The sequence below is a fragment of the Vulpes vulpes genome, chromosome 8, assembly GCF_048418805.1.
Source record: "Vulpes vulpes isolate BD-2025 chromosome 8, VulVul3, whole genome shotgun sequence".
Lineage (NCBI taxonomy): Eukaryota > Metazoa > Chordata > Mammalia > Carnivora > Canidae > Vulpes > Vulpes vulpes.
Genome location: NC_132787.1, coordinates 37674213 through 37701470, shown reverse-complemented (window position 1 = coordinate 37701470; position 27258 = coordinate 37674213). Strand labels below are relative to the sequence as shown.

Sequence of the window (27258 nt, the reverse complement as noted above, 5' to 3'; positions counted from 1 at the left end):
AGTTTTTATTCTTAGTGATTCCAGATCAAAAGGAGGAAAGAAAATCAGAAATGTTCATTTGGAGTTGTAGCCAGATATTTGAGGAAAGTAGAAGAATTCAGGACCCAGTCTGGTATACAGGTATATAAGAACAACTCAAAGACCGCTAACAGGGTTAGAATCTAACATGGACAAAGATGCAAACATAATGTTTGTCTCTACAATTATCCCCATTTTTATCAAAGATAATCACAATAAAACAAATTTGCTTGCATTAAACTTGGTCTGGTTATTTACATAAGTGCAGCAAGAATAGTAATTGACCATATAAACTTTTTTTTTACTACTTTGCTGGAGGGATGCCTGGGTGGCTCAGTGGTTGAGCGTCTGCCTTTGGCTCAGGGCGTGATCCTGGGAAGTCCCACATTGGGCTCCCTGTAGGGAGCCTGCTTCTCGCTCTGCCTGTGTCTCTGCCTCTCTCTCCCTCTCTCTGTCTCTCATGAATAAATAAATAAAATCTTTAATGAAAAAAAAAAAAAGACTGCTTTGCTGAAACCTTATGAATAAGGTACCAGGCCAATTTTTCCAAGGGGCTTTATTGGCTCCATGAAGTCCACCTTCTTTTTTTCTTTCTTTCTTTCTTTCTTTCTTTCTTTCTTTCTTTCTTTCTTTCTTTCTTTCTTTCTTTCTTTTTAACCTTATATCTTCAAAGCTGTCTAGTCATATCTGGGTCTATGCCCATCTCTCTTAAATAAAACATTCTAGTCAGTCTTGGTAATAGGGCAGCCCAGGTGGCTCAGCGGTTTAGCGCTGCCTTCAGTCCATGGCCTGATCCTGGAGTCCCACTTCGGGCTCCCTGGGGGGAGCCTGCTTCTCCCTCTGCCTCTGCCTCTCTCTGTGTGTCTCTCGTGAATAAATAAATAAAATCTTTAAAAAAGCCTTGTCATCTAACCAATGTTTCCATTTGTGCCCTATTACAAGGATAACATATTCTCATTGAACTTGTGTAAATAACTATTTTGTCATAAAAAGAATACTCAAGAGTTTTCAAATTTTGGAGGCATCAGATAGGGAGAAAAAGTAAATGTTTCATTTTTGATCACAGAGGCGTCATACTTTACTAACATTACAAGTCATAAATGGCTTAAGAGGAAAAATTTCCTCAGTCTGGAAAGATAAAACATTAAAGAACGAGCATTGTTTCAAGCAAGAAATCATAAAAATTATAATCATCCTCCTCAGCTCATTAAGTCCCATGTTATTAATTCTTGCTTAAATCCAGTTTTTTTCCCCATTAATTCTGGAAATTCTTACCTAGTTCACTTTTTTATCTTAAAGTTATCAGAACCGTGTGTTTCCCAGAGTCCTTTCAATGAATCTTCTTGGTGAAGCACTATTGTAGGAATTTATGCAAAAGCATCTGCGTAAAACATGAACCATCTATAAATGACAAAGACGGGGATCCCTGGGTGGCTCAGGGTTTAGCGCCTGCCTTCCCCTGGAGTCCTGGGATCAAGTCCCACATCGGGCTCCCTGCATGGAGCCTGCTTCTCCCTCTGCCTGTGTCTCTGCCTCTGTGTGTGTGTGTGTGTGTGTGTGTGTCTCATGAATAAATAAATACAATCTTTAAAAAAATAAAAATAAATAAATGACAAAAGCCTCCTAAAAAAGGCTCAGTGTTAAAGACATGATGAAAGTTCATTATAATGGAATTGACAAGGAAATTTGGTTATTTCTGTGACAGACAATTTTTATTTTATTTTATTTTTTGAGAGAGAGAGAGCGTGCACAAGCAGGGGCAGAGGGAGAGGGCGAGAACCCCAAGCAAGCTCCATGCTCAGTACAGAGCTGGATGTGGGGTTCCATCCTCATGACCCTGAGATTATGACCTGAGCCAAAATCAAAAGTCAGATACTCAACCAACTAAGCCACTTAGGCACTCTGAAACACATTTTAAAATGACAATTGGAGCCTTACTTTAGGACAGTTATTTTCTCTTCCCTCAACAAAAAAAGCATTTCCATTTTTCTTTTATCATACTTTATTTATTTATTTATTTTTTAGATCCTCAGTGGCTTAGTTGGTGAAACCATCTGACTTCAGCTCAGGTCATGATCCCAGGGTTCTGGGATTGAGCCCTATGTCTGGCTCCCTGCTCAATGGGGTGTCTGCAGCTTCCTCTGCCACTCCCCCCAACTCATTCTCTCTCTCTCTCTTCTTCTCTCTCTCAAATAAATAAATAAAATCTTAAATCAATCAATCAATCACGGGGCCTGAACTCAATGATCCTGAGATCTAGACCTGAGCTGAAATCAAGACTCAGATGCTTAACTGACGAGCTATCAAGGCATCCCTACCATACCTTCGTTTACCAAAAACTTACATCCTACTTTCCTTGTAAATGGAGATGTTTCCCTTATTATTTCAAGTAGTTTAAATTATATATATTAGACTTTTTCAGCCCATAGAAACCTTTAATTTCTAGCAGAAACTATGAAGTAAGCAATTATGAACTATTTTTTACATTAGCATTCTGTGGTTTGGCAGATGTATAAATACATTTTATAATTTCTAGAAACATATGCTTTCTCATAGTAATTTTTTTAATGTGGCACAAAACATGTTTTACTAGTAGATGCAAATATCTTTAGTTCTTTTATAAAGGGAAGCCAAACGTGGATAAACCTACGTTCAGTAATTCATGTTTCAGTATTTTATCTTATTTAGAAATGATCCAGATATTTAGACTATCCATTGTTTAATTTAACTTAGCAAAATTTTAAGGTCTTAGTTTACTAAAAAGGTTGGGGGAAACCATAAAAAATTCACCTAAAAACTTTTATCTCACTTTTATCTATTTACTTGTTTTCAACAATTATTATTTTTAGATTAATTTTAAAAATTTCATCATGCCAAGTTATTTTTTTCTTGCAGGTAAGTTTTTTTTAAGATTATTTATTTATTTATTTATTCATAGAGACACACACACAGAGAGGCAAGGACAGAGGCAGAGGGAGAAGCAGGATCCATGCAGAGAGCCTGACATGGGACTCGATCCTGGGTCTCCAGGATCATGCCCTAGGCTGCAGGCCGCGCCAAACCGCTGCACCACCGGGGCTGCCCACAGAGAAGTTTTTTAACAGAGATAACAGGAACTTATTTGACTAGTAAGCCCAGGTATAATAAAAGTTCTATATCTGCATTGTTTTTAATGTTGAAAATTCTAAAGACATGTCTATTTTAATTAAGCCAAACAAATGTAAACTATTTTTTTAATTACCAAAGATTCCTCAGATCACATGAACCTGAAAAGTGTTTGGTTTCATTTTTACCTTTCTAAGAATTTTATGAATATATGATTTATATAGGCACTTAATTATCTTTAGCCCATTTAAATAGAGTTCTTCCACAAATTAATTTTGACAATATCATCTGGAGGTAGAAAATACACATCTGTAATACACACACACACACACACACACACATATATAGAGAGAGATTCATGTAAGCATATAGACAGATGCAGAGACCTTATAGGTTTCATTTTAAATTACTACCACGAGACCGGTATGATAAAGCAAAACTTACTAGCTTATAAAAGAACAGTTGGAAAAAGTTAAGATTACCTGCTCAGATGGCTAAAGCTTTTTCTCGATATTAGTGGCAAGACACAATATTTTTAATTTGTCCAAGTCCCAAATAACATTTCTCCCCTTTTGTTTTTGTTCTGATAAGAATTATCTCCCTTAAATTTATAGACTAATAGGATATACACATCTCAAAGGCACAGGGAAAGAAGGCAAGTTCCCTTAAGAAGAATTTTTGTTTCTTAGAGCCAAAAATTTTTACAGTACTTACAAGTCTTTTGAGATAAATAGAGGAGGTTTTGGGATTGATTTAAAAAAAATAGATGTTTTTTGAATTGTTTCTAGGTAAAGGCAGCTGCTTTCAATTCTCCAAGGAGTTGGGCTGTAGCCTAAAAGATAGCAAGAAGCCCATCTGGCCATCCAGTCACATTATCTTCAAATTGCTCCCCCACCTTCTCTGGGCACAAAGTTTCCTTTTAGCAAAAGGGAGAGAAGACTGAAAAACTTAAAAGAAATCCTTTTAGGGGTGCCTGGGTGGCTCAGTCAGTTAAGCATCTGACTTCAGCTCAGGTCATGATCTCAGGGTCCCGGAAAGGAGCCCCACATCGGGCTCTGCACTCAGCCCGGAGTCTGCTTCTCTCCCTCTGCACATTCCCCAGCTCATGCTCTCTGTGTGTCTCTCTCTCAAGTAAATAAATAAAATCTTAAAAAAAAAAAAAAAGAAATCCTTTTAAATACCTTGTCAGTGTTCAGCTAGGACAAACAGTAAATATTCTTAGCAGTATTAACAACCCCTTGGACTCAAGAGGTAGCCGCAAAGAGGATGTAAAAGATATTTTATTTTCTCTCTCCACTTGGTACTATAGTCAGAGATACAGAAGAGCTGACACTGGTAGGAGTTCTCACCTATAGCTGGGCTCTGCTAGTTTTTCCAGGATCCCATCTGTAGCTCTGCTATCTACCAGAATTTGGCAAAGTTTTCCATTAGTTTTTTTTTTTTAAGATTTTATTTATTTATCTGACACACACAGAGAGAAAGAGCTCAAGAAGGCGGAATGGCGGGCAGGCAGACAGAGGGAGAGGGAGAAGCAGACTCCCTGCTGAGCAGGGAGCCTGACACAGGACTCGATTCCAGGACCACAAGATCATGACCTGAGCCAAAGGCAGACACTTAGCCAACTGAGCCACTCAGGCACCTCTTTCCATTAGTTTTTATTTTAGTTTTCCCTTGGCTGCTTGAAGCAAAGAACATAGCAGTTTACCAGAAAATCCCGTAGAGTCTCATCAATTCTGGGAGGGGTGCAGACAGGGGCCCTCTTTTGAGGGTAGTAAGGGTGTGTGTGTGTAAGGTCACTCGTTTGACAGACTTTTGTTTATGGTCTCGTAGTCCCTTCAAAGTGGAAAGACAATTCAGGTGGAGGGTTACTACAATGAATCCTCACATGAAGGATAGAGGGGAGCAGTAGGTGTTACTTCAGCCTTACAGTCTTTTGTTTTAGGTACCACTTGTGTCTTTAATTATTCATTTGCTTTTTTGCAATGAATTTTTTTAAAGATTTTATTTATTTATTCATAGACACACAGAGAGAGAGGCAGAGACACAGGCAGAAGGAGAAGCAGGCTCCATGCAGGGAGCCCGATGTGGGACTCGATCCCAGGCCTCCAGGATCACACCCCAGGCTGCAGGCGGCGCCAAACCGCTGCGCCATCAGGGCTGCCCTGCAATGAATTTTTTCATGAAGGTATTTTGGAATTTTGAAACCCTTTTTTTTTTTTTTAAGATTTTATTTATTCCTGAGAGACACACAGAGAGAGGCAAAGACATAGGCAGAGGGAGAAGCAGGCTCCCTGTGGGAGCCTCATGCGGGACTGGATGCCAGGACCCGGGGATCACCACCTGAGCTGAAGGCAGCTGCTCAACCACTGAGTCACCCAGGTGCCCCAGAAACCTTTCTTTTTCATCATGATAAATGTACTCTTTAATCCCCATCCCCTATGTCCCCTGTCCCCGCACCCCCACAACTCTGATAACCATCAGTTTGTTCTCTATAGTTAAGAACCTGTTTCTTGGTTTCTCTCTCTCTCCCTCTTTTTCTCTTTCCCTCTCTTTTTTCTTTGCTTGTTTGTTTTGTTTCTTAAATTCCACATATGAGTGAGATCATATAGTGTTTGCCTTTCTCTGACTGATTTATTTTGCTTAGCATTATACTCTTGCTCCATCCATGTTGTTACAAATGGCAAAATTTTGTTCTTTTTTTTTTTTTTTTTTTTGTAGCTTAGTAGTATATATACCACCTCTTCTTTATCCATTCACCTACTGATGGACACTTGGACTGCTTCTATATCTTAGGGATTGTGAATAATACTGCAATAAACACAGGGGTGAATGTATCCCTTTGAGTTAGTGTTCTTGTATTTTTTAAATTTAAATAAAAATTTTGGGGGAAAAGGATTTTTATGGTTTTAGGTCTCACATTTAGGCCCCTTTTTAAAAAAAATTATTTATTTATTTATGAGAAACACAGAGAGACAGAGAAGGCAGAGGGAGAAGCAGGCTCCTTGCGGAGAGCCTGATGTGGGACTCAATCATGGATCCTGAGATCAGGCCCTAAGCCAAAGGCAAGATGCTTAACTGCTGAGCCACCCAGGAATCCCACACATTTAGGTCTTTAATCCACTTTTTTTTTCTTTAATCCACTTTGAGTTTATTTTTGTGTATGGTGAAAGAAAGTGGTCCAGTTTCATTCTTTTGCATGTTGTTGTTCAGTTTTCCCAACACCATTTGTTGAAGAAACTCTTTTTCTCATGACATATTCTCATCTCCTTTGTCAAAGATTTTTTTTTTAACGATTTAATTTATTTATTCATGAGAGACACACACAGAGAGAGAAAGGCAGAGACACAGGCAGAGGGAGAAGCAGGCTCCATGCAGGGAGCCCAATGCGGGACTCGATCCGGGGACTCCAGGATCATGCCCTGGGCCAGAGGCAGGCACCAAACCGCTGAGCCACCGTCCTTTGTCAAAGATTAATTGACCAAATAATTTTGGTTATTTCTGAGTTTTCTGTTCCATTTCATTCATCTATGTGTCTATTTTTATGCCAGTACTATACTGTTATACTTACCACCACTTTGTAATATAACTTGAAATCTGGATTTGTGGTATCTCCAGTTTTGTCTTCCTTCCTTCCTTCCTTCCTTCCTTCCTTCCTTCCTTCCTTCCTTCTTTCTTTCTTTCTTTCTTTCTTTCTTTCTTCTTCTTTTTTTTTTTTTAAAGATCTTATTTATTCACGAGAGACACACAGAGAGAGGCAGAGACTCAGGCAGAGGGAGAAGCAGGCTCCATGCAGGGAGCACCGATGTGGGACTCGATCCCGGGACTCCAGGATCGCACTCTGGGCCAAAGGCAGGCACTAAACCGCTGAGCCACCCAGGGATCCCCTCATCAGTGTTTTATAGCTTCCAGAGTACTGGTTAAGTTTATTCCTAGATATTTTATTGGTTTTGGTGCAATTATAACTGGGATTGTGTTCTTAATTTCAGTTTCTCCTGCTTTATTAGTTAGTATAGGAATGCAATAGATTTATGTACATTGTTTTTGTATCCTACAACTTTACTGAATTCATTTATCAGTTCTAAAAGTTTTTTGGTGGAGTCTTTAGGGTTTTCTATATATAGTATCATGTCATCTGCATATAGTTTTACTTCTTCCTTTCTATTTGGATGCCTTTTATTTCTTTATGTTGTCTAATGCTGTGGCTAGGACTTTCAGTACTATGTTGAATAAATGGGGTGAGAGTGAACATCTTTGTCTTGTTCTTTTTTTTTTTTTCTTTGTCTTGTTCTTGACCGTAGAGGGAAAGATCTCAGATCTTCACCATTGAGTATGATGTTAGCTGTGGGTTTTTCATATGTCCTTTATTATGTTGAGATATATTCCCTCTAAACCTACTTCACAGAGGTTTTTTTTTTTTTAAGATTTTATTTATTCATGAGAGACACTGAGAGGTAGAGACACAGGCAGAGGGAGAGACAAACTCCTCAAAGGGAGCCTGATGTGGGATTGTTCCTGGGACCCCAGGACCACACCCTGAGCCAAAGGCAGATGCTCAACCATTGAGCCACCCAGGCATCCCTTGGGTTTTTATCATACATGGATGTTGTACTTTTTCAAATGCTTTTTCTGTGTCTACTGAAATGATCATATGGTTTTTATCCTTTCTCTTATTGATGTAATGTATTACATTGTTTTATGAACATTGAACCATCCTTGCATTCCAAGAAAAAAAAAACCATTTGATTGTGGTGTATGATTTTTTTAATGTATTATTGAATTCAGTTTGCTGATACTTTGTTGAAGATTTTTGTATTTTATATTCATGAGAGATATTGGCTTGTAGTTTTGTGTTTTTTTGTTGCTGTTGTTTTTTGGTGGTGTCTTTATCCGGTTTTGGAATCAGAGTGATACTGGCCTCATAGATTGACTTTGGAAGTTTTCCTTCTTCTTGAATTTTTTGGAATGGTTTGAGAATAGGTATTAATACTTCTTTAAATGTTTGGTAAAAGTTAGTCACATGCTTCTCACTAGGGGTGTCACCTTGGAGATTTGGTTGGCTGGGTTTGTGAAAGGTTCAATATGCCTTGGGCTAGAGATTTACTACATCTATTCTTGGAAGAGGAAAAGAAAAACATAAAAAGAAATGGGTAGTTCAAAACTCAAATTCCTATTTTATGGTTATAAAATGTCCAGGTTGCTATAAGACAACCATGGTTTTCAGCCATGCTCAGACAGTGGTTCTTTGTGAAGGCTGCTCAACAGTGTTGAAGCAAACAGGAGAAAAGGCCAGACCCACAGAAGGGTGTTCATTTAGAAGAAAGTAACACTAATGATCTACACAACCTCCTGAATTAGTGTTATATCGAAGAAAGCCTTATCAGTTCAGTAATTCCTGTTAATATACCAAGATATTATGTTTAATTTTGTAGGTATATAACAGTCATCTCCTATTTTATTTTCCAATAAAGTTTTGATTATGGGCAATCAATAAACAAATAAATAAATGTTTGGTAGAACTCACCTGGAAGCCATTTGGTCCTAGAGTTTTGTTTTTTGGGACTTCTTTGATTACTGATTCAATTTCATTGCTGGTAATTGGGTTTATTCAAATTTTCTATTTCTTCTTGCTTTAGTTTGGTAGGTTATATGTTTCTAGGAATTTATCCATTTCTTCTAAGCTGTCAATTTATTGACACATAGGTTTTCTTTTTTTCCCCCAAGATTTTATTTATTTATTCATGAAAGACAGAGGGGGGGGGGTGGGCAGAGACAAAGGCAGAGAGAGAAGCAGGCTCCATACAGGAAACCCGATGTGGGACTTGATCCCAGGACCCTAGGATCATGCTCTGGGCCAAAGGTAGACGCTCAACCACTGAGCCACCCAGGTGTCCTGACATAGGTTTTCATCGTCTGTTGTAACTGTATTTCTACGGTGTTGGTTGCTATTTTCCTTTTACATTATTACATTTGTTTATTTGGGTCCTCTCAGCTTCTCTTCTTCTTCTTTTTTAATGAGTCTGACTAGTGTTTATCAATTTTGTTTATCTTTGGAATTTTTGTGCCTTTTGGAGGCTTCTGCAAATAAGCACCCATTCTATTTGCTTAATTTAGGAAACTTTATCAAGTGCACATTTTTTTTTTAAGATTTATTTATTTACTCGTGAGAGACACACAGAGAGAGGCAGAGACATAGACAGAGGGAGAGAAGCAGGCTCCCTGCAGGGAGCACAATGCAAGACTCAATCCTGGACCCCGGGATCATGCCCTGAGCAAAAGGCAGAGACACTTAACTGCTGATTCACCCAGGTGTCCCTCAAGCGCATTTCTTAAATGACCTTATCTAATTGGAGTATTTCTCATAATGATTATTACAATTTCCATGAGGGCTGGCTGAAGTTTTTATAGGACCCTTAGCCACAAATGGAGGTCAAACCACATTTCTGTGTAGCCATGTTTTGGGGCCCTCAACCTGGCTGTTACCTATCTAAGTTCTCAGGATACAAAAATGATCTTGTTTAATCTTAGTTGTTTTTGTTTATTTATTTATTTTTAGATTTTATTTATTTATTCATGAGAGACTCAGAGAGAGAGAGAGAGAGAGGTGGGGGCAGTGAGAGAAGCAGGCTCTCTGCAGGAAGCCTGATATAGAACTTGATCCCAGGACTCCAGGATTAAGTCCTGTGCTGAAGGTAGGCTCCCTGCAGGGAGCCCAGTGCAGGACTCAATCCTGGACCCTGGGATCAAGCCCTGAGCAAAAGGCGAAGACACTCAACCACTGAGCCACCCAGGCATCCCTTAGGTTGTTTTTAGTAGGATTTGGTCATTTTTGTAGAGATTTATGGCTCTGAACCATAGTTCTTAGACATAAAATAAGCATGTATGCTTGGAAAGTGACATGATTAACTTTTTAGAATTTTAAGGATCCCATCTTTATCATTATTTATTTATCTTTTAAGCTTTGGGTCTCTTGGAGCCTAAAGGGGATGTAATGCTGGGTTGGGAATTGTGTGATCTTTTATAATGCATCTCAATCTTGAGATTGATGGGTGACCTAATGTCAGTCTAAACCTATGAGCAACTTGTACTGACACAGGAGTCTTTGAGTTAGGTGGCAAGTGCTCTGACAGCTTTTAAATGCTCAACCTGTGTCCACCAATTTTGCAGCTGCTCCTGAGTAGCAAGAGCCTTTATCTACACAAAACAAAATACGTGCATCTTAACACACCAGTAGTAACCAAGAGATGTTACTGTGGCCTGGCCAAAATGAGGCCCTGTGTGAACCACCAGCAATTCCCAACATGAAGCTGGGGTTGGAAGAAAGGATTGTATTCGCAAACTTCCCAAAATGGGGACTGTGGGCTGATACCAACCAGCAGTTCCTATGGTGGAATCTAGGGAAATTCCAAGTAAAAGAGGAATTGCAGACTAAATTGCTAGCAGTTCCCAGTTTGGAATCAGGGGATGAAGCCAAGATCTGGGTTTTCCAATCAAATGCTGAACTGTGATCTGAATTACCACCAGTTCCCAACATGGAACTAGTGATTCTAGACAAATGAGGAGCTGACTGGAAAGTTAATTAGATTAGGAAGGAAGTTCATTAGCAAAGAGTGCATGTTTCAAGCAGGATCACCTCCCTAAGGGGGACAGACATCATATACCATGCTGTCTAACCAGGTAATTCCAGGCTAACTGGCTAAAGATTACATTCCTAGGAGGGTCTTGGTTTGCTGATGTGGGGATTAGCATAAGTGACTCTATTTTGGGCCTATTGTCTCATTTTTAATAAGTGACAATAAATCTTCCTCTACCCTTGATCCCCAGTTTCTTAGTTTCCTTCCCCAAAGGCAAGTTTTAACCAGTTTTTGTGTTTTCTTCAAGAGATGATCTATGCATATATGTATATAGTCCCCTCTTTTCTTATATAAATTAATAAATTCATCATATATGGATGTACATGTATATGTATATAGTGAACGCTTACAAGTGCTAGGTGATGTTCTATATTCCCTCTGGTGCTTGGGATATAATATAGTGGAAAACAAAAGAGACATTCAGATAGTGGTTCTAACCTTTTTTTTTTTTTAAATTAGAAAGCTATCTTGAAGGTTGTTTTATATTCATTTGTGTGTGTTTATATATATCTATATCTGTCTATCTATTTCTACCTCATTTCTTTTCAGGGACTGCATTGTTCTTTTTCATAATTATACTGTGATTTATTTGACTGATTCCATATTGTTGCACATTTAGGGCATCTTCTGTTTATTGCTATCACAAGCAGTGAATCAAACTGCATATCTCTGGACATATATGCAAACGTCTTTGTAAGATAAATTCCTAGAACTGAAATTGGTGGGTCAGGTCAGCTTGATCTTTAAATATCTTTCTGTTATACAGATTTTTCTCAAATGGCAACTGCTGTAAGATTTGACTATAAATTAATTTTCCAATAATTGGCACTTTCCAATAATTACTTCCTTTATGCAAATTATATTGATATTATTGTTTTTTTTCCTCCAGATTTAAAAAGTATTACATACTCATTACAGAATATTTGGCAAATACAAAAAAGAATAAGGAATAAAATCAAGTGCATGCATATTTCCACTATTTAGAGATATCCTCTGTTAACTTTTGATTTATTTCCTTCCAGGCTTTGTTTTTTTAAAAATATTATTTATTTATTTATTCATTCATGAGAGGCATAGAGAGAGGCAGAGACACAGACAGAAGGAGAAGCAGGCTCCATGCAGGGAACCTGACGTGGGACTCAATCCCGGAACCCCGGGGATCACGCCCTGAGCCAAAGGCAGATGCTCAACAGCTGAGCCACCCAGGCATCCCCAAGGCTTTGTTTGGTGTGGAAAATATAGTATATATATTTTTACATAGATGATATTATGCTATATATACCTTTTATCCTACGCCCTCCTAACATTTTGTCATGGTGGGACAATCAATTATTAGAGTGATTTTTAAAAAGTAATCTGCCAATGTTTAATAAATACAAAATTATAACTTTTTATACAATGATAGCTACTCTGGAAAATTTATTTATTTATTTATTTACTTATTGTTAAAGATTTTTATTTATTTACTCATGAGAGACAGAGAGAAGGCAGAGACACAGGCAGAGGGAGAAGCATGCTCCTTGCAGGGAGCCTGATGCGGGACTTGATTCTGGAACTCTGGGATCACGCCCTGAGCCAAAGGCAGATGCTTAACCACTGAGCCACCCAGGTGTCCCTACTCTGGAAAATTTAATGGACAGATATAAAATTGTAAGTATTTCATGATATCTGTGCGAGGATGTTGTTATAAGAATTGTTTATAATATGAAAAAACAAAATTTAACCTGAATATCCATGAATGACGAAAGAATTGAACTATGTTACAATCATGGAAAACTATTCAGGTATTTAAAAAAGTGAGGGCTTTCAGGAAAATGGAGTAGACACATGTATTAGTCAGCTTATGCTGCCATAATAAAATACCATAAACTAGGTGGCTCCAACAATGGAAATTTATATTTTCACAGTACTGTCGGCTAGAAGATCAAGATTAGAGTGTCAACACGGTTGGGCTCTGGAGATAACTCTCTTCCTGGCCTACAGGTAGTGTCTTCTTGCTGTGTCTTCACATGGCAGAAAGAGAGAAGAAGCAAGCTTTCAGGTGGGCACAAATCCCATCATGAGGACCTCAGGACCTCATCTAAATATAAATCTAATTACCTTTCAAAGGCCCCATCTTCAAATATTATCACATTGAATGTTAGGATACAACATATGAATTTGGAGAGGGGAGACACAATTCAATCCATAGTAACTAACATACTGTTTGCTAAGCACACTAAATATAACAGAAAACCCTGGTCATTACATATAGAACTAACATAAGAAGACTCTGAAGGGTGTAGAGAAGAGGGCAGACTGGTAAGGACCTCAGGGTCTGAGGAACAACACGGTAGTAAGTTTTCTTTGTCTTGAATATCCCAGTCTCAGAGGTAAAGAAGCCAGCAACCGGGAAACTTCAATGGATACAGATGAAAATAAGCCTCAACCAAACGCCTGCTCTCTTAGCCAAAGGACCAGGAAAGAAGCAACCTAGAAAGATGAACTACTTTTAGATAATAACTGCTCTACTCCTGAAGCAAACATCTGAAGAAACATCTTCAGAAACATCTGAAGAAAAACAGTGGCCCCTTCCCATGCCAGAAAAGGTTGAATGGGGAGCCTAAACTTCCACCCTGCTGAGGCTATAATGAGGCACCCCAATATCCCCACTGGCCCCAGTAGAAAATTGGGCCATTCATTCTCATAAGCCAGTGGCAAGGGTCCTCAACCTTCTGTACTGTTAGTAAAGATCACATATGAAGCCAGGATTTCCACCTCCACCCAGCAGTCATGAGGCACCCCTCTTTGTTGGGTGGTTGTCAGAGGAGGTCTAGTGGAGTCACCATCACTCAGCAATAACAAAGCCACAACCATAGGGTTTATGGAGACCAGGTGGGGAGCTGGAACTGCTAGCCCTGCCCAATTATAAGGAGCATCCCCTTCTAGTGGCAATGGAGAATGAGAGAGGAACCTCGATTTCTATTTCTACCTGACAGTAGTAAGGTGGCACCATTCTCTTACCTTGTCAGAGTGATGTCAGATAAAGCCAGTTGAAATAGAAGGATTAAATAAGATCCAAAGTCCCATAACATAACATTCAAGTGTCCAGGTTGCAATAAAAAATCATTCATGAGGGGCACTTGGCTGGTGTAAAAAGTTCTTAGCAAGCAATTACAAACATACTTGGAACAAATAAATGAAATGGAAAGACTCAGCAAAGGAATAAAAGATATAACCAAAGAAGAACAAATGGAAATTTTATTTTTACTTTTTATTTTTTTTATTTTTATTATTATTATTTTTTTAATGATAGTCACACAGAGAGAGAGAGAGAGGCAGAGACACAGGCAGAGGGAGAAGCAGGCTCCATGCACCAGGAGCCCGACGTGGGATTCGATCCCGGGTCTCCAGGATTGTGCCCTGGGCCAAAGGCAGGCGCCAAACCGCTGGGCCACCCAGGGATCCCTATTTTTACTTTTTAAAGATTTTATTTATCGGGGGACGCCTGGATGGCTCAGCGGTTCAGCGGCTGCCTTTGACTCAGGACGTGATCCCAGGGTCTGGGATCGAGCCCCACATCAGGCTCCTTGTGAAGAGCCTCCTTCTCCCTCTTCCTGTGTCTCTGCCTCTCTCTGTGTGCGTGTCTCTCATGAATAAATAAATAAAATCTTAAAAAAAAATTCATTCATCCATTTGAGAGAGAGGGAGAGAGCACACAAGCAGGGGGAGCAGCAGGCAGAGGGAGAGGGAGAAGCAGGTTCCCAGCTGAGCAGGAAACCCAATGCAGGGCTCCATCCCAGGACCCTGGGATCATGACCTGAGCCAAAGGCAGATGCTTAACCGACTAAGCCATGCAGGTGCTCCACAAATGGAAATTTTAGAACTGAAAAATATAATAACCCAACTACAAAGATCAGCAGATGGACCCAAAAAAAATGAAAAAGACAGGGGAAAGAATCAGTAAGCTGCAAAATAGAAATAATAGAAATTATGTAATCTGAACAACAGAGAGAAAATAAACTGGAAAAAAATAAACAAAGCCTAGGGACCTGTGGGACTATAACAAAAGATCTAGTATTTGTGTCAATGGAGTCCAAGAAGGAGAGGAAAAAGAATATGGGGCTGAAAAAATACTTGAAAAAATAATGGCTGAAAAATGTCCCAAATTTGGTAAGATATTAGCCTATAGATTCAAGAAGCTGAGCAAACCTTAAGCAGGATACATCTAAGGAAATATATTATGTATTATTATCATATATTAAAATACCATAATTAAAATTCTGCACAATAAAGACAAAAGAAAAAATCTTCAAAATAACCAGAGAAAATTGACTACCTTACCTACAGGGTAACATTTTAAATGACAGCAGATTTCTTGTCAGAAACAATGCAAATCTGAAGAAAGTGACATGATATTATTCAAATACTAAAAGAAGAGAACAATAAGCCCAGAATTCTATACCCAGAAAAAATATCTTTAGGAATTAAGGAGAAGTCGAGACACCTTCAGATGAAAGAAAACTTAAGAATTTGTTGCCAGACTTAGCCCAAAAGAATGGCTCATACAAGTTTTTTAACAGAAAGGAAATAATGGAGAAGGAATCTTAAAATATCAGGAAGAAAGAACAAGGTAAACAAATATATGAATAAATATATTAGGCTTTCCTTTTCTTCTTGAGTTTTCTAAATTATGTTTGAAACAAAAATGAAAACATTATCTATGTGTTTCTAAATGTACATAGGGGAAATATTTAAGACAACTAATTAGATATGGGAACCTAAGTGGCTCAGTCGGTAACATCTGCTTTTGGCTCAGGCTGTGGTCTCAAGGTCTTGGGACTGAGCTCTGAGTCAGGGTCCTTCCTCAGTGGGGAGCCTGCTTCTCCCTGTCTGTCTGCACCCCACCCCCTGCTTGTGCTCTCTCTCTCTCTCTCTCTCTCTTATTTTCTGTCTCTTTCAAATAAATAAAGAAAATATTTATTTTTTTTAAAGATTTTATTTATTTATTTATGATAGACACAGAGAGAGAGAGAGAGAGGCAGAGACACAGGCAGAGGGAGAAGCAGGCTCCATGCAGGAGCCTGATGTGGGACTCGATCCCGGGTCTCCAGCATCACGCCCTGGGCCAAAGGCAGGCACCAAACCACTGAGCCACTCAGGGATCCCCCAAAGAAAATCTTTATTTTTTTTTAATTTTTTTTTTTTTTTTTTTTTTTATGATAGTCACAGAGAGAGAGAGAGAGAGGCAGAGACACAGGCAGAGGGAGAAGCAGGCTCCATGCATCGGGAGCCCGATGTGGGATTCGATCCCGGGTCTCCAGGATCGCGCCCTGGGCCAAAGGCAGGCGCCAAACCGCTGCGCCACCCAGGGATCCCAAGAAAATCTTTAAATAAAATAAAATAAAGGGCAGCCCGGGTGGCTCAGTGGTTTAGGGTCGCCTTCAGCCCAGGGCCTGATCCTGGAGACCCAGGGTGAGTTAGTCCCACGTTGGGCTCCCTGCGTGGAGCCTGCTTCTCCCTCTGCCTGTGTTTCTGCCTCTCTCTCTCTCTTTCTCTCTCTCTCTCTGTGTCTCTCATAAATAAATACATAAAATCTTAAAAAATAAAATAAAATAATAAATGGGGAGGTTAAAAGAATGTAAAGGCAGATAAGGTAAAATGATAACAAAAGTAGACCATGATAGGTTATATACATGTAAAATGTAGTAACTACAGTAATCACTAAAAATGTACAAAGAGAAACACTCAAAATTACCACAGGTCAATTAAAATGGATTCTAAAGCACATTTTAAAATGTGTTTAAAAGAGACATTCTACAAAATAACTGGCTGGTACTTTTCAAAAATGTCAAAGTCATTGAAAACAAAGAAAATCTGAGGAAACTGTCATAGCCAACGAGAGCCAATGGAAACGTGACAACTGAGTGTAATATGGTCTCCTAGATGGGATCTTGGGGTGAAAAAGGGACATTAGATAAAAACTAAGTAAATCTGAGTAAAGTATGGACTAGTTAATGACAATGTGCCAAAATTGTTTTATTATTTATAACAAATATTTAATACTAATGTAAAGTGTTAATAAGAGGAGAAATTTGGTATAGAGCATAGGGAAACTCTGCCATTTTCATAATATTTCTATAAATCTAAAACTATTCTAAAAAGTGTGTTACAAAAAGAAGTTCAAGAAGCACCTGGCTGGCTCAGTCAGAAAAGCATGTGATTCTTGATCTCAGGGTTGTGAGTTCAAGCCCTACATTGGGTGTAAAGATTGCTTAAATAGAAATAAAACTTTAAAAAAAGAGACATTTAAGTAACACATAGACAAGAAAAAGGGTGCTTAGGTGGCTCAGTCAGTTAAGCATCTGCCTTCAGCTCAGATCATGATTTCAGGGTCCTGGAATAGATCCTGTGTGGGCTCCATGCTCAATGGAGAGTCTGCTTCTCCTTCTCCCTCTGCCTGTCCCACCAGCTTGTGCTCTTTCTCTCTCTCTTTCTCAAATAAATAAAATATTTTTTAAAAAAAGAAAGGAGAGGGACCCCTGGGTGGCTCAGCAGATTAGTGCCTGCCTTTAGCCCAGGGCGTGATCCTGGAGTCCCGGGATCAAGTCCCTCGTTGGGCTCCCTGCATGGAGCCTGCTTCTTCCTTTCCCTCTGCCTATGTCTCTGCCTCTGTGTGTGTGTGTGTCTCTCATGAAAAAATAAATAAAATCTTAAAAGAAAATAATAATGACAGTGTCAATCTTTCAAGAAGACTTCGTAATCCTAAATGGGTATGTACTAAACAGCAGGTCTGCAAAATATGTGGAGGAAAGCTGATAAAACTAAAAGGAGAAATAGTTGAGTCTTCAACACCCCTCTCCCAACAATTGACAAAACAACTACATAGAAATCAGCAAGGGTATAGAAGAACTCAACAACACCATCAATCAACAGGATCTGACATTTATAGAGCACTCTATCCTACAGCAGCAGAATGCACATCTTTTACAAATGTCCACAGAACATATACCAAAATGGTCTATATCTTGAGCCATAAAAAAAAAAACTCAACAAAATTAAAAGAATTGAAATTGTGCAGTATGTTCTCTGACCACATGGAATCAAACCAGAAATATAACAGGAAAATCTCCAAACACTTGAAAACAACAAATTTTCAGTATTCCATGGGTCAATAATGAAGTCTCAAGAAAAAGAGAAGAATACATTAAATCGAGTGAAAAAATTTTTTTCAAAATTTTATTTATTTATGTATTTATTTTTTTTGAGAGGAGGGAGGGAGGGAGGGAGGGAGGAGGGGCAGAAGGAGAAAGAGAGAGAGAATCTTAAGCAGATTCCATGCCCAGAGTGGAGCCCAACATGGGGCTTAATCTTGCAACCCTGAGATCATAACCTGAGCCAAAATCAAGATTTGGACCCTTAACCAACTGAGCCACTTGAGCACCTCAAATTGAGTGAAAATTTAAAAAGAATCTTAAAAAAATCTTACAACTAACATTATACCTAATAATGAAAGACTGAATACTTTCCCCTAAGATCAGGAACAGAGCAAATATACCTGCTTTACTACCTGTATTCAACATGGTACTGCAACCCCTAGCAGTGCAATGAGGCAAGGAAGGAATAAAAAAGAAATACTGATTAGAAGAGAAGAAATAAAACTGTTCCTATTTGCAAATGACATGATTGTTTATATAGAAAATCTTAAAGAATATTTATCTTAAAAACTTCTTAGAATCAATATGTGAGTTTAGTAAGGTTACAGAATATAAGAGATACATAGGCAAATTTATTGTTTTCCTATATACTAGAAATGGATGTGTACATACAGAAATTAAAAATAAAATGCCATTTACAAACGCTCAAAAATACTTAGGTAAATGAAACAAATATGTACAGGATTTGTATGCTAAATACTACACAGTACTGATGAAAATAGTCAAAGAAGATCTAATAAATGGAGAGACATGCCTTGTTTATAAGTGGAAGACTTAACACTGTAAAGTTGTCAGTTCTCCCCAGATTGATATACAGGTTTAACATAATTCCTATCAAAGTCCCAGAAAGATTTCTGTGTAGATCTAAATAATATTATTCAAAAATTCATAAGGAAATCTAAAGAACTCAAAGATAGTGAAACCAATTTTGAAAAAGGAACATAAAGTAGGAGAAATCAGTCTAGCTTTCAAGACTTCTATAACTGAAGTACTAAAAATCATGTGATATTTGTAGAGAGGTAGACAGACACAGATAAATGGAGCAAAATAGAGAACCCATAAATATATCCTCATAAATATGCCCAACAGACTTCCTTTTTTTACAAAGGTGCAAAAGCAATTAATTGAAGGAAAGATAGCCTTTTCAATAAATGGCGCTAGACAGCGGTTTAGCGCCTGCCTTTGGCCCAGGGCGCGATCCTGGAGACCCGGGATCGAATCCCACATCGGGCTCCCAGTGCATGGAGCCTGCTTCTCCCTCTGCCTGTGTCTCTGCCTCTCTCTCTCTCTCTCTCTGAGACTATCATAAATAAAAAATAAAAATTAAAAAAAAAAAATTCTTAAAAAAAAAAAAAATGGCGCTAGAAAATTGGACATCCATAGGTAAAAACGATCACCAGCAACAACAAACCCGTGACCTAAATCTCATGCCTTCTTTAAAAGCTAACTCAAAATGGACTGTGAACTTCAATGTAAAATTATAACATATATAAGAGAGTTTTCAGGATCAGGACTGGGCAGAGTTCCTAAACTTGATACCAAAAGCATAATCCCGGGCAGCCCAGGTGGCTCAGCGGTTTAGCTCCTACTTCAGCCCAGAGCGTGATCCTGAAGACCTGCATCGAGTTCCATGTCGGGCTCCCTGCATGGAGCCGGCTGTGTCTCTCTGCCTCTCACTCTGTGTGTCTCTCATGAATAAATAAATAAAATCTTTAAAACAAACAAAACCACAAAAGCACAATCCCTAAAAGGAAACATGCATAAATTGGTCTTTATCAAAATTAAAAACTTTTTTGCTCTGCAAAAGTCTACTAAGAAGACGTAAAGACAATGTATAAAATGTAAGAAAATATATGCAAACCACCATCCAACAAAGGACTAGTACCTAGAATATGTAAACAACTCTCAGAACTCACTACCAAAAAATAAAAAACAAAACCTCAATCCAATTAGAAAATGGGTAAAAGATATGAACAGATATTTTATAAAGAGGATATAGAGATGGCAAAAAGTACATAAAATGGTGTTCAACATCATTAGTCATTAAGGAAATGCAAATCAGCACTACAATGAGACATCACTACATACCTATCAGAAAGGCCAAAATAAAAAAAATAATAGCAACACAAAATGCTGGTGAAGATGCCAAGAAACTGGTTTACTCTGGCATTGTTGGTGGGAGTATATAATAGTATAGCTATTCTGGAAAAAAGTTCAGCAGTTTCTTAACTAAATGTTCAACAACCTAGCAATTGCACTCCTAGGCATTTATCCCAGAGAAATGAGATGAAGATTTCTGTCCACCCAGAAATTTGTATACAATTGTTTATAGCAGATTTACTCATAATAGCCAACAACTAGAAATAACTCAAATGTCCTTCAATGAGTGACTAGCTATATCTATACAATGGAATACTGTTCAGCAGTAAAAAGAATGAACTATAGATACATACAGTAACCTGAAAAGAAGTCAATTCCAAAAGGTAACATACTGTATAATTCCATTTATGTAACATTCTTGAAATGACAGATAATTAGATATGGAGAACAGATTAGTGATTACCAGAGGTTAAGTGAGGGAGGAGTTTGGGAGGAAGGAGAGATGGCCAGAAAAGGGCAACATCATTGTGGTGTTGGAAACGTTCTGTATCTTGACTGTGTCAATGTCAATATCCTGGCTGTGATATTCTACAATTTTGCAAGTTGTTACCATTGGGGTGACCTGGGTAAAGGGTACTCAAGATTTCTGTATTATTTCTTATAGTTCTATTGAAATAAAAATTTTGATTTAAAAATTTGAGAATTAAAAGATTAGCTCTCATAATTTCAAAATAAACACAAAGAATGAACATGCTCCACAGGTATATTCTTAGGAGGATGTCAAAGCATATTTTAAGTGGAAAGAGTATATGTTAATATAATCCTATTTTAAGGATTTATGTATTCCAGAGAGAGAATTGGGGGAGGGGGAGAGGGAGAGAATCTTCAGGCAGAGTCCCTGCTGAGCCTGGAGCCCAATGCAGGGCTCAGTCCTATCACCTGTGTGATCATGACCTGAGCCAAAACCAAGAGTCTGATGTTTAACCGACTGAGCCACCCAGGCACTCAGTAGAATTCCATTTTAATTTAAAAATTCAATATGTGTGAATATATGTTTGCATGAACAAAGAAGAAAGTATGGAGGAATGTATACCAAACTCTCTACAGTAATATTAGAAAGGTAGGCAAGGGAAAAGGGAAGTACTGAGTCTGTATAAATATTGTAATTCAAAACTAAAAAGTAGTCTACTCTAATGTAATGTCTAAAATGCATATGATGAATATTTCCCATTTAATTAAAAATTGTTTTAATATAATTGCACCAAAAATAATAAGATACCTAGGAATAAACCTAACCAAGGGGGTGAAAGATCTGTATTCTGAAAAATATAAACTGATAAAGAAATTGAAGATGACACAAAGAAATGGAAAAACATTCCATGCTCATGGATGGGAAGAACAAATATTGTTAAGATGTCTATACTACCCAAAGAAATCTGCAGATTTAATGCAATCCCTGTCAAAGTACCAACAGCAGTTTTCACAGAACTAGAACAAACAATCCTAAAATTTGTATGGAACCATAAAGGACCCCAAAGAGCCAGAGAAATCTTGAAAAAGAAAAGCAAAGCCAGAGGCATCACGATTCCAGACTTCCAAGTTATATTACAAAGCATCAGTAATCAAAACAGTATGGTACTGGCATAAAAAGAGACACATAGGTTAACAGAACAAAGGAGAAAATCCAGAAATAAACCCACAATTACATGGTCTATTAATCTTTAACAAAGAAGGCAAAACTATCCAATGGGAAAAAGACAGTCTCTTCAACAAATAGTGTTGGGAAAACTGGACAGCAACATGTAAAAGAATGAAACTGCATCTCTTTCTTATACCACACACAAAAGTAAAGTCAAAATGGCTTAAAGACCTCAGTTTGAGACCTGAAACCATAAAAAACCTAGAAGAGAACACAGGCAGTAACTTCTTTGACATCAGCCATAGCAGTGTCTTTCAAAAATGTATTCTGAGGCCAGAGAAATAAAAACAAAAATAATCTGTAGGGACTACATCAAAATAAAAGCTTCTGCACAGTGAAGGAAACAATCAATCAAACTAAAAGGCAACCTCCTGAATGGGAGAAGGTATTTGCAAATGACATACCTAATGGAAGGTTAGTATCCAAAATATGTAGAGAACTGATACAACTCAACACTCAAAAAACAAATAATCCTATTTTAAAATGCGCAAAAGATACGAACAGATATTTCTCCAAAGAAGACATATAGATGCTCATAGACACATGGAAAGATGCTCAACTTCACTCATCATGAGGGAAATGCAAATCGATGCAAATCAAAATCACAATGTGATATCACCTTGTACCTGTCAGAGTGGCTAAATCAAACATCAAAAACATAAGAAAGAACAAATGTTGGTGAGGATGTGGAGGAAAAGGAACCCTTAAAAAATTGTATTTATTTATTCATGAGAGACACAGAGAGAGGCAGAGACACAGGCAGAGGGAGAAGCAGGCTCCATGCAGGAAGCCTGACATGGGACTCAATCCTGGGTCTCCAGGATCACACCCTGGGTTGAAGGCAGGCACTAAATCACTGAGCCACCCAGGGATCCCCACAAGAATACTAATTGAAAGGGATACGTGCATCCCTATGTATATAGAGGATGTAGTCCATACATACAGTGGACTATTACACAGAATGAAATCTGGCCATTTGCAACAATGTGGACAGAGCCAGAAAGTATGATACTAAGCAAAAGAAGTCAGTCAGAGAAAGACAAATACCATATAATCTCACTCATATGTGAATTTAAGAAACAAAACAAACAAGTCAAGGGGAAAAAAATAAAAGAGAGAGGCAAACCAAGAAACAGATTCTTACCCATAGAGAACAAACTGATGGTTACTGAGGAGAGGTGGGTGGGAGGATGGGTTAATAGGAAGAAAGAAATAATATTATTTGGGTTATTTTAGTGCCAACTTGATATTCCATCAAATTAATATACTCTTAAAAAATTAATATACCTTAGGGACACCTGGGTGGCTCAGTGGTTGAGCATCTGCCTTTGGCTCAAGTCGTGATCCTGAGGTCCTGGGATGGAGTCCCACATCTGGTTCCACACAGAGAGCCTGCTTCTCCCTCTGCCTATGTCTCTGCCTCTTTCTGTGTTTCTCGTGAATAAATAACTAAAATCTTAAAAAAAAAATTAATATACTGTAATATACAGCCATTATCTTTTTATCTAATGTTGCACCTTATTGACAACACTATTATTTTTATATGTACTGGTTTGCATTTTTAAATTATTGTTTTAAGAATAACATACTAGAAATGAAATTAAGGACATAAAGTTTTAATAACAGATGTTATATACTGCAGGATTGCTTCTGGAGAGTTTCTATTCATTTACATGAAGTCTAGTTAAACTATGCCTTTTCCACTAGCAGCCTTGCCAGTACTGGGTAGTATTATTTAACACTTTCTTTTTCTTTTCTTTTCTTTTTTTTTTTTTTTTTTTTTGCTCATTTGATATTGAAAAATATATCAGTGTTGTTTTTAATTTGCATTTTTCGATTGCCTGTGAGGTGTTACAATGTGCTCCTTTCTAAAAATTCTTGTCTTTTGTGTCAGTGCTTTTGTTCTGTTTCTAGGATTTGATCTTCTTCCAGAACAGCTCCCCTTCTCAAGTTCCTGATCTCTCACGAGGACAGTTTCATTCTCCTCACTCCCCCGATTTCTGAACTAGGGAGTCAGGATTTTTTCTTTTTCTCTACTTCAATCCTGTTTTCCCATCAGTCACCCATGATGGCTATTCCTTCCTTTAAAAGGAATAGCCTATTCCTTCCTTTTGCTGTTTCATCTTGTTAAAATGAAAGTGACAGGCCCAAAATGGTGTCACTTGGGGTAAGGCCCGGAGTCAGTAAACCAAGACTTAAGAGCTAACTTAACTGCAGTTTCAACCCCCAGAAAAGTGACCTTTGACCCATCAACATGGGCATTTCCTGGTCAGCACTAGGAAATTTACTGATGGACCCCTTCTGTTTCCCTTAGGAGGGTGATCTTGCAAAAAACAATGGATTCTCTGCTAATAATTTCCTTTTTTCCACCTCCTCTCTACCTTTAAAAATCTTTCCTTTTGAGGGCGCCTGGGTGGTGCGTCTGACTTTGCTCAGATTATCTCAGGGTCCTGAGATGGAGTCCCACTCAGCAGGGAGTCTGCTTGTCCCTCTGCACCTCCTCTGCTAATGCTTTTTTTTTCTCTCTCTCAAATACATAAAATCTTTTTTAAAAACCCCACAAACCTTTCCTTCTCTGTAGGCCTTCAGAGTTCCCCTTTACTTGCTAGACAGGATACTGCCCAACTCATGAATGCATTAATAAAGCCAATTATATCTCCACGATTCATTCAGTTGAATTTTGTTATTTATTTTGTTTTGTTATTTCCTCTGAGAATGGCACCGTCATTAGCCAAGGCCACAGAACTCCTATCTGGATTACAGTGGAAGCTTCTTGGCAATTTGGCAATTCTCTCTCTTCCTAGTCTCTCCTACTTAGATTTCTCTTCCACCTGCTTCAGTACTGACTAGCAAAGCAATGCCTTGTACACATCACCCCCCAGTCCATTGGATCAGGTCTGGAAGCCTCTGCTGGACATTCACTACTGGGCATCACTTCCCACAGCTTCCCAGTTGGAAACCTAGACGCCTTTGTGGTTTCCTCACTGGAGCCTTTCCACTTCCCAGATATGCTCATTCCTCCCCTTTGTTCTGGCCTGTTGCCTATTCTTTCAAGGCTTGGTGCAATACCGATCTTCTCCACGATGTATCCCAGACTCATCCATACTCTTAGATCTTTCACACCACCTTGTGATCTCTTTTACAAAGTGTGTGACAGCCTATACAAGTGACAGGGCCATGATAGGGCCCAGAAGAGGAAGGGGAAAGCAAGGAGGGAGAGTTAATTTAGGGAAAGGGTGACCCATTTCATTTACAACTAAGTGAGTTTTGGGGGATGGCAGGATTTTCAGATAAAGTTATCCCTTGGGCCACTGGAACTATCTCAGAATTGAGGAGAGAGGCTGGGTCGAGGAATATCAGTTTGGGAGTCACCCATAGCACTGACAGGTGGTGCCCTGGAATTTAGAATGTCTGTAGAAATTGGGAAGAGGATGTGAGACAGAGTCTGGGGAACATGTAAATGCTATTGTCCGAGCAAGAGCCCAAGATGAAGAAAAGGAAATGGTGCTCACAAAGGAGGAGAGGGCCAACAAAGTAGAAAAGGGGGCAGAACCCAAGAAGGCTACTTACTAGTCCAAGAAGCTTGGTAGATTGTGAAAAGAATGCAGCAGGATTTTAGAGTAACTAAGAACTAAGCCAAGTGCAGAGCAAGGGAAGGAGCCAGAGGGCAGGGACCTCCAAAGAACCAAGGACAGAGGGCTTGGGGGTATGCTGAGGGAGATCCCAGGGTTACAGCTAATCTGGAAAGGTCTCCTGTGGAGGATGAACCTGGGCAGTGGGAATGGGCCTACCAGGCCTGCAGGCGGAGGCAGGGGAGAATGCTGGGCCAGTGTGACATCCAGTCTCCCACACCCAGCTGCAAACAGAGAGAAGACCCATAACTGCTCAGAAGTAGAGCCCGAGGGGCTGAAGCTGGGGTTTTGTTCTCAGCTACCTTCACCCCAATCCCTCCAAATATGTATTCTAAGTAAAAAATTGTGCGTTTTCTGCTATGTGAGAATAGCCTTTAAAACCTTCCTCTACAGGAATTCTGAAGGTGCCACCACACCCAGAAAGTGATTAGCTAAAGAGAAGAACTACCTCCTGGTGATGGTTATTAGGTACTAAGAGAGGAGACTGGGGGAGGCCACGTGTCCCTGCTTGAGGAACTTTCCAGACACAGTACTGCATAGTATACCCAATGGGCTTGGATTTTAATCCTGGCTCCGCCACTTACTGGAGTCAAATCCAAAAGGTAGAAAAGGGTATGTAGTGAGAATCACCCCCCCATCCCACACCTGTCGGTGGGTATTCACTCCTCCCCGGGGGCAACCAAAGTTACTGTGTTCTTCTGTTTACTTCTAGAAATATTTGTTCCCATGCAAGGCAGATGACAGAGAGAGAAATTTCTCCCTCCTTTGTAAACAAACAAAGCCTGTCCAATATCTTGCTCTTTTCAGTTAATTATATTTCTTAGCTATTACTCCATTCAGTAGATACAGAGCTTCCTTCTTCTCGTACAGCATTCCATTGAATGGGCAAACTATAATTTACTTACCCTATTCCTTCTTGGTGGACTGGTATCTTTGTATGTGCATTTGTCATTCTGATAGATACTATAAATTACCTCCCAAAGAAATTGTACTGGTTTATATTCCTGCCAACAATGCGTAAGAGGTGGGGCAACTATTTAATCTGCAAAATAAGCCACTTCACTCACTTCTTGGAATTGTTGTGAAGATTTCTTGAGATGATGCATGCTAAGTATTGGGCATGTAGGGGTTGGTGCTCTTGAAATAAAGATAGTATTTTATTTTGGCTTAATGAGATCCTGGCCAATCAAGCTTATGGGATGGAATCTCCTCCTCACCAGTCTGGGGTTTTCTGACTTGGGGCAAATTTTGCGGGAAGTTAGCGGCTGAGCTCAGAAAAGTCGTGGGCATTGCCCTCCACAGGGCTGTCACATCTTCAGGCTACCCCAACCTCTTCCATGTGGCTTCTGCTCCCAGGCAGCTCCAGGCTGAAGCATCGTGTTGAATCGAAAAAAAACCTGTGGGACCAAGGATCCTTTCCTCTGGTCATCAAGGATCTCGAAGTTGCTGACTCAGGGATTTACTTCTGTGACACAGACAAGAGGCAAGAGGTGGAATTGCTGGTGTTCAACTGTGAGTAGAAGAGGATCCTTCCAACCAATCTGTCTTCCTCCCTGACTCCCGTTCCTACAGGAAAAACAGGCCCTGGCCTAACTGGCCCCCCTGTCTCCTCAAATCCCCCTCTGGGCCCCCCAGTTGGTGGGCCAGTGGGAAAGAAAGAAATCCAGAGGGGTGGGGAGGGGGGTGGGGAGGCGGGGCGGGGAGGAGCCAGAGGAAGGAGGGAGTAGGGCAGTGACAAAGGCAGAGAGGACTGGAGCCAGCAGGAGGAGGAGAGAGGGAAACTCTGCCTTGGGCTGGGGCTGGGTCCCTGGGTGTTGGGGTGGGGGAGGAATGGAGAGACATTCTTGGTTTCCTGGCTTCTGCTTTCTCCTTGGGGA

General features: G+C 39.2%; 1 protein-coding gene and 1 pseudogene across 4 annotated transcripts in view; both read left to right on the top strand.

The window, feature by feature from the left end:
• CD4 (CD4 molecule) overlaps positions 1–27258 on the top strand; it is a 48503-nt gene that overhangs the window by 15368 nt on the left and 5877 nt on the right. For all 4 annotated transcript variants that reach the window (XR_012002967.1, XM_025995312.2, XM_072766116.1 and 1 more), the window contains exon 4: positions 26738–26893. Coding sequence is in view for 3 of the 4 variants with exons in the window: in XM_025995312.2 (XP_025851097.1) it covers positions 26738–26893 (156 nt within the window). In the remaining variant the exon portion in view is untranslated. The remainder of the gene's footprint in view (positions 1–26737; positions 26894–27258) is intronic.
• On the top strand, positions 8191–8449 carry LOC112917337 (small ribosomal subunit protein eS27-like pseudogene; annotated as a pseudogene).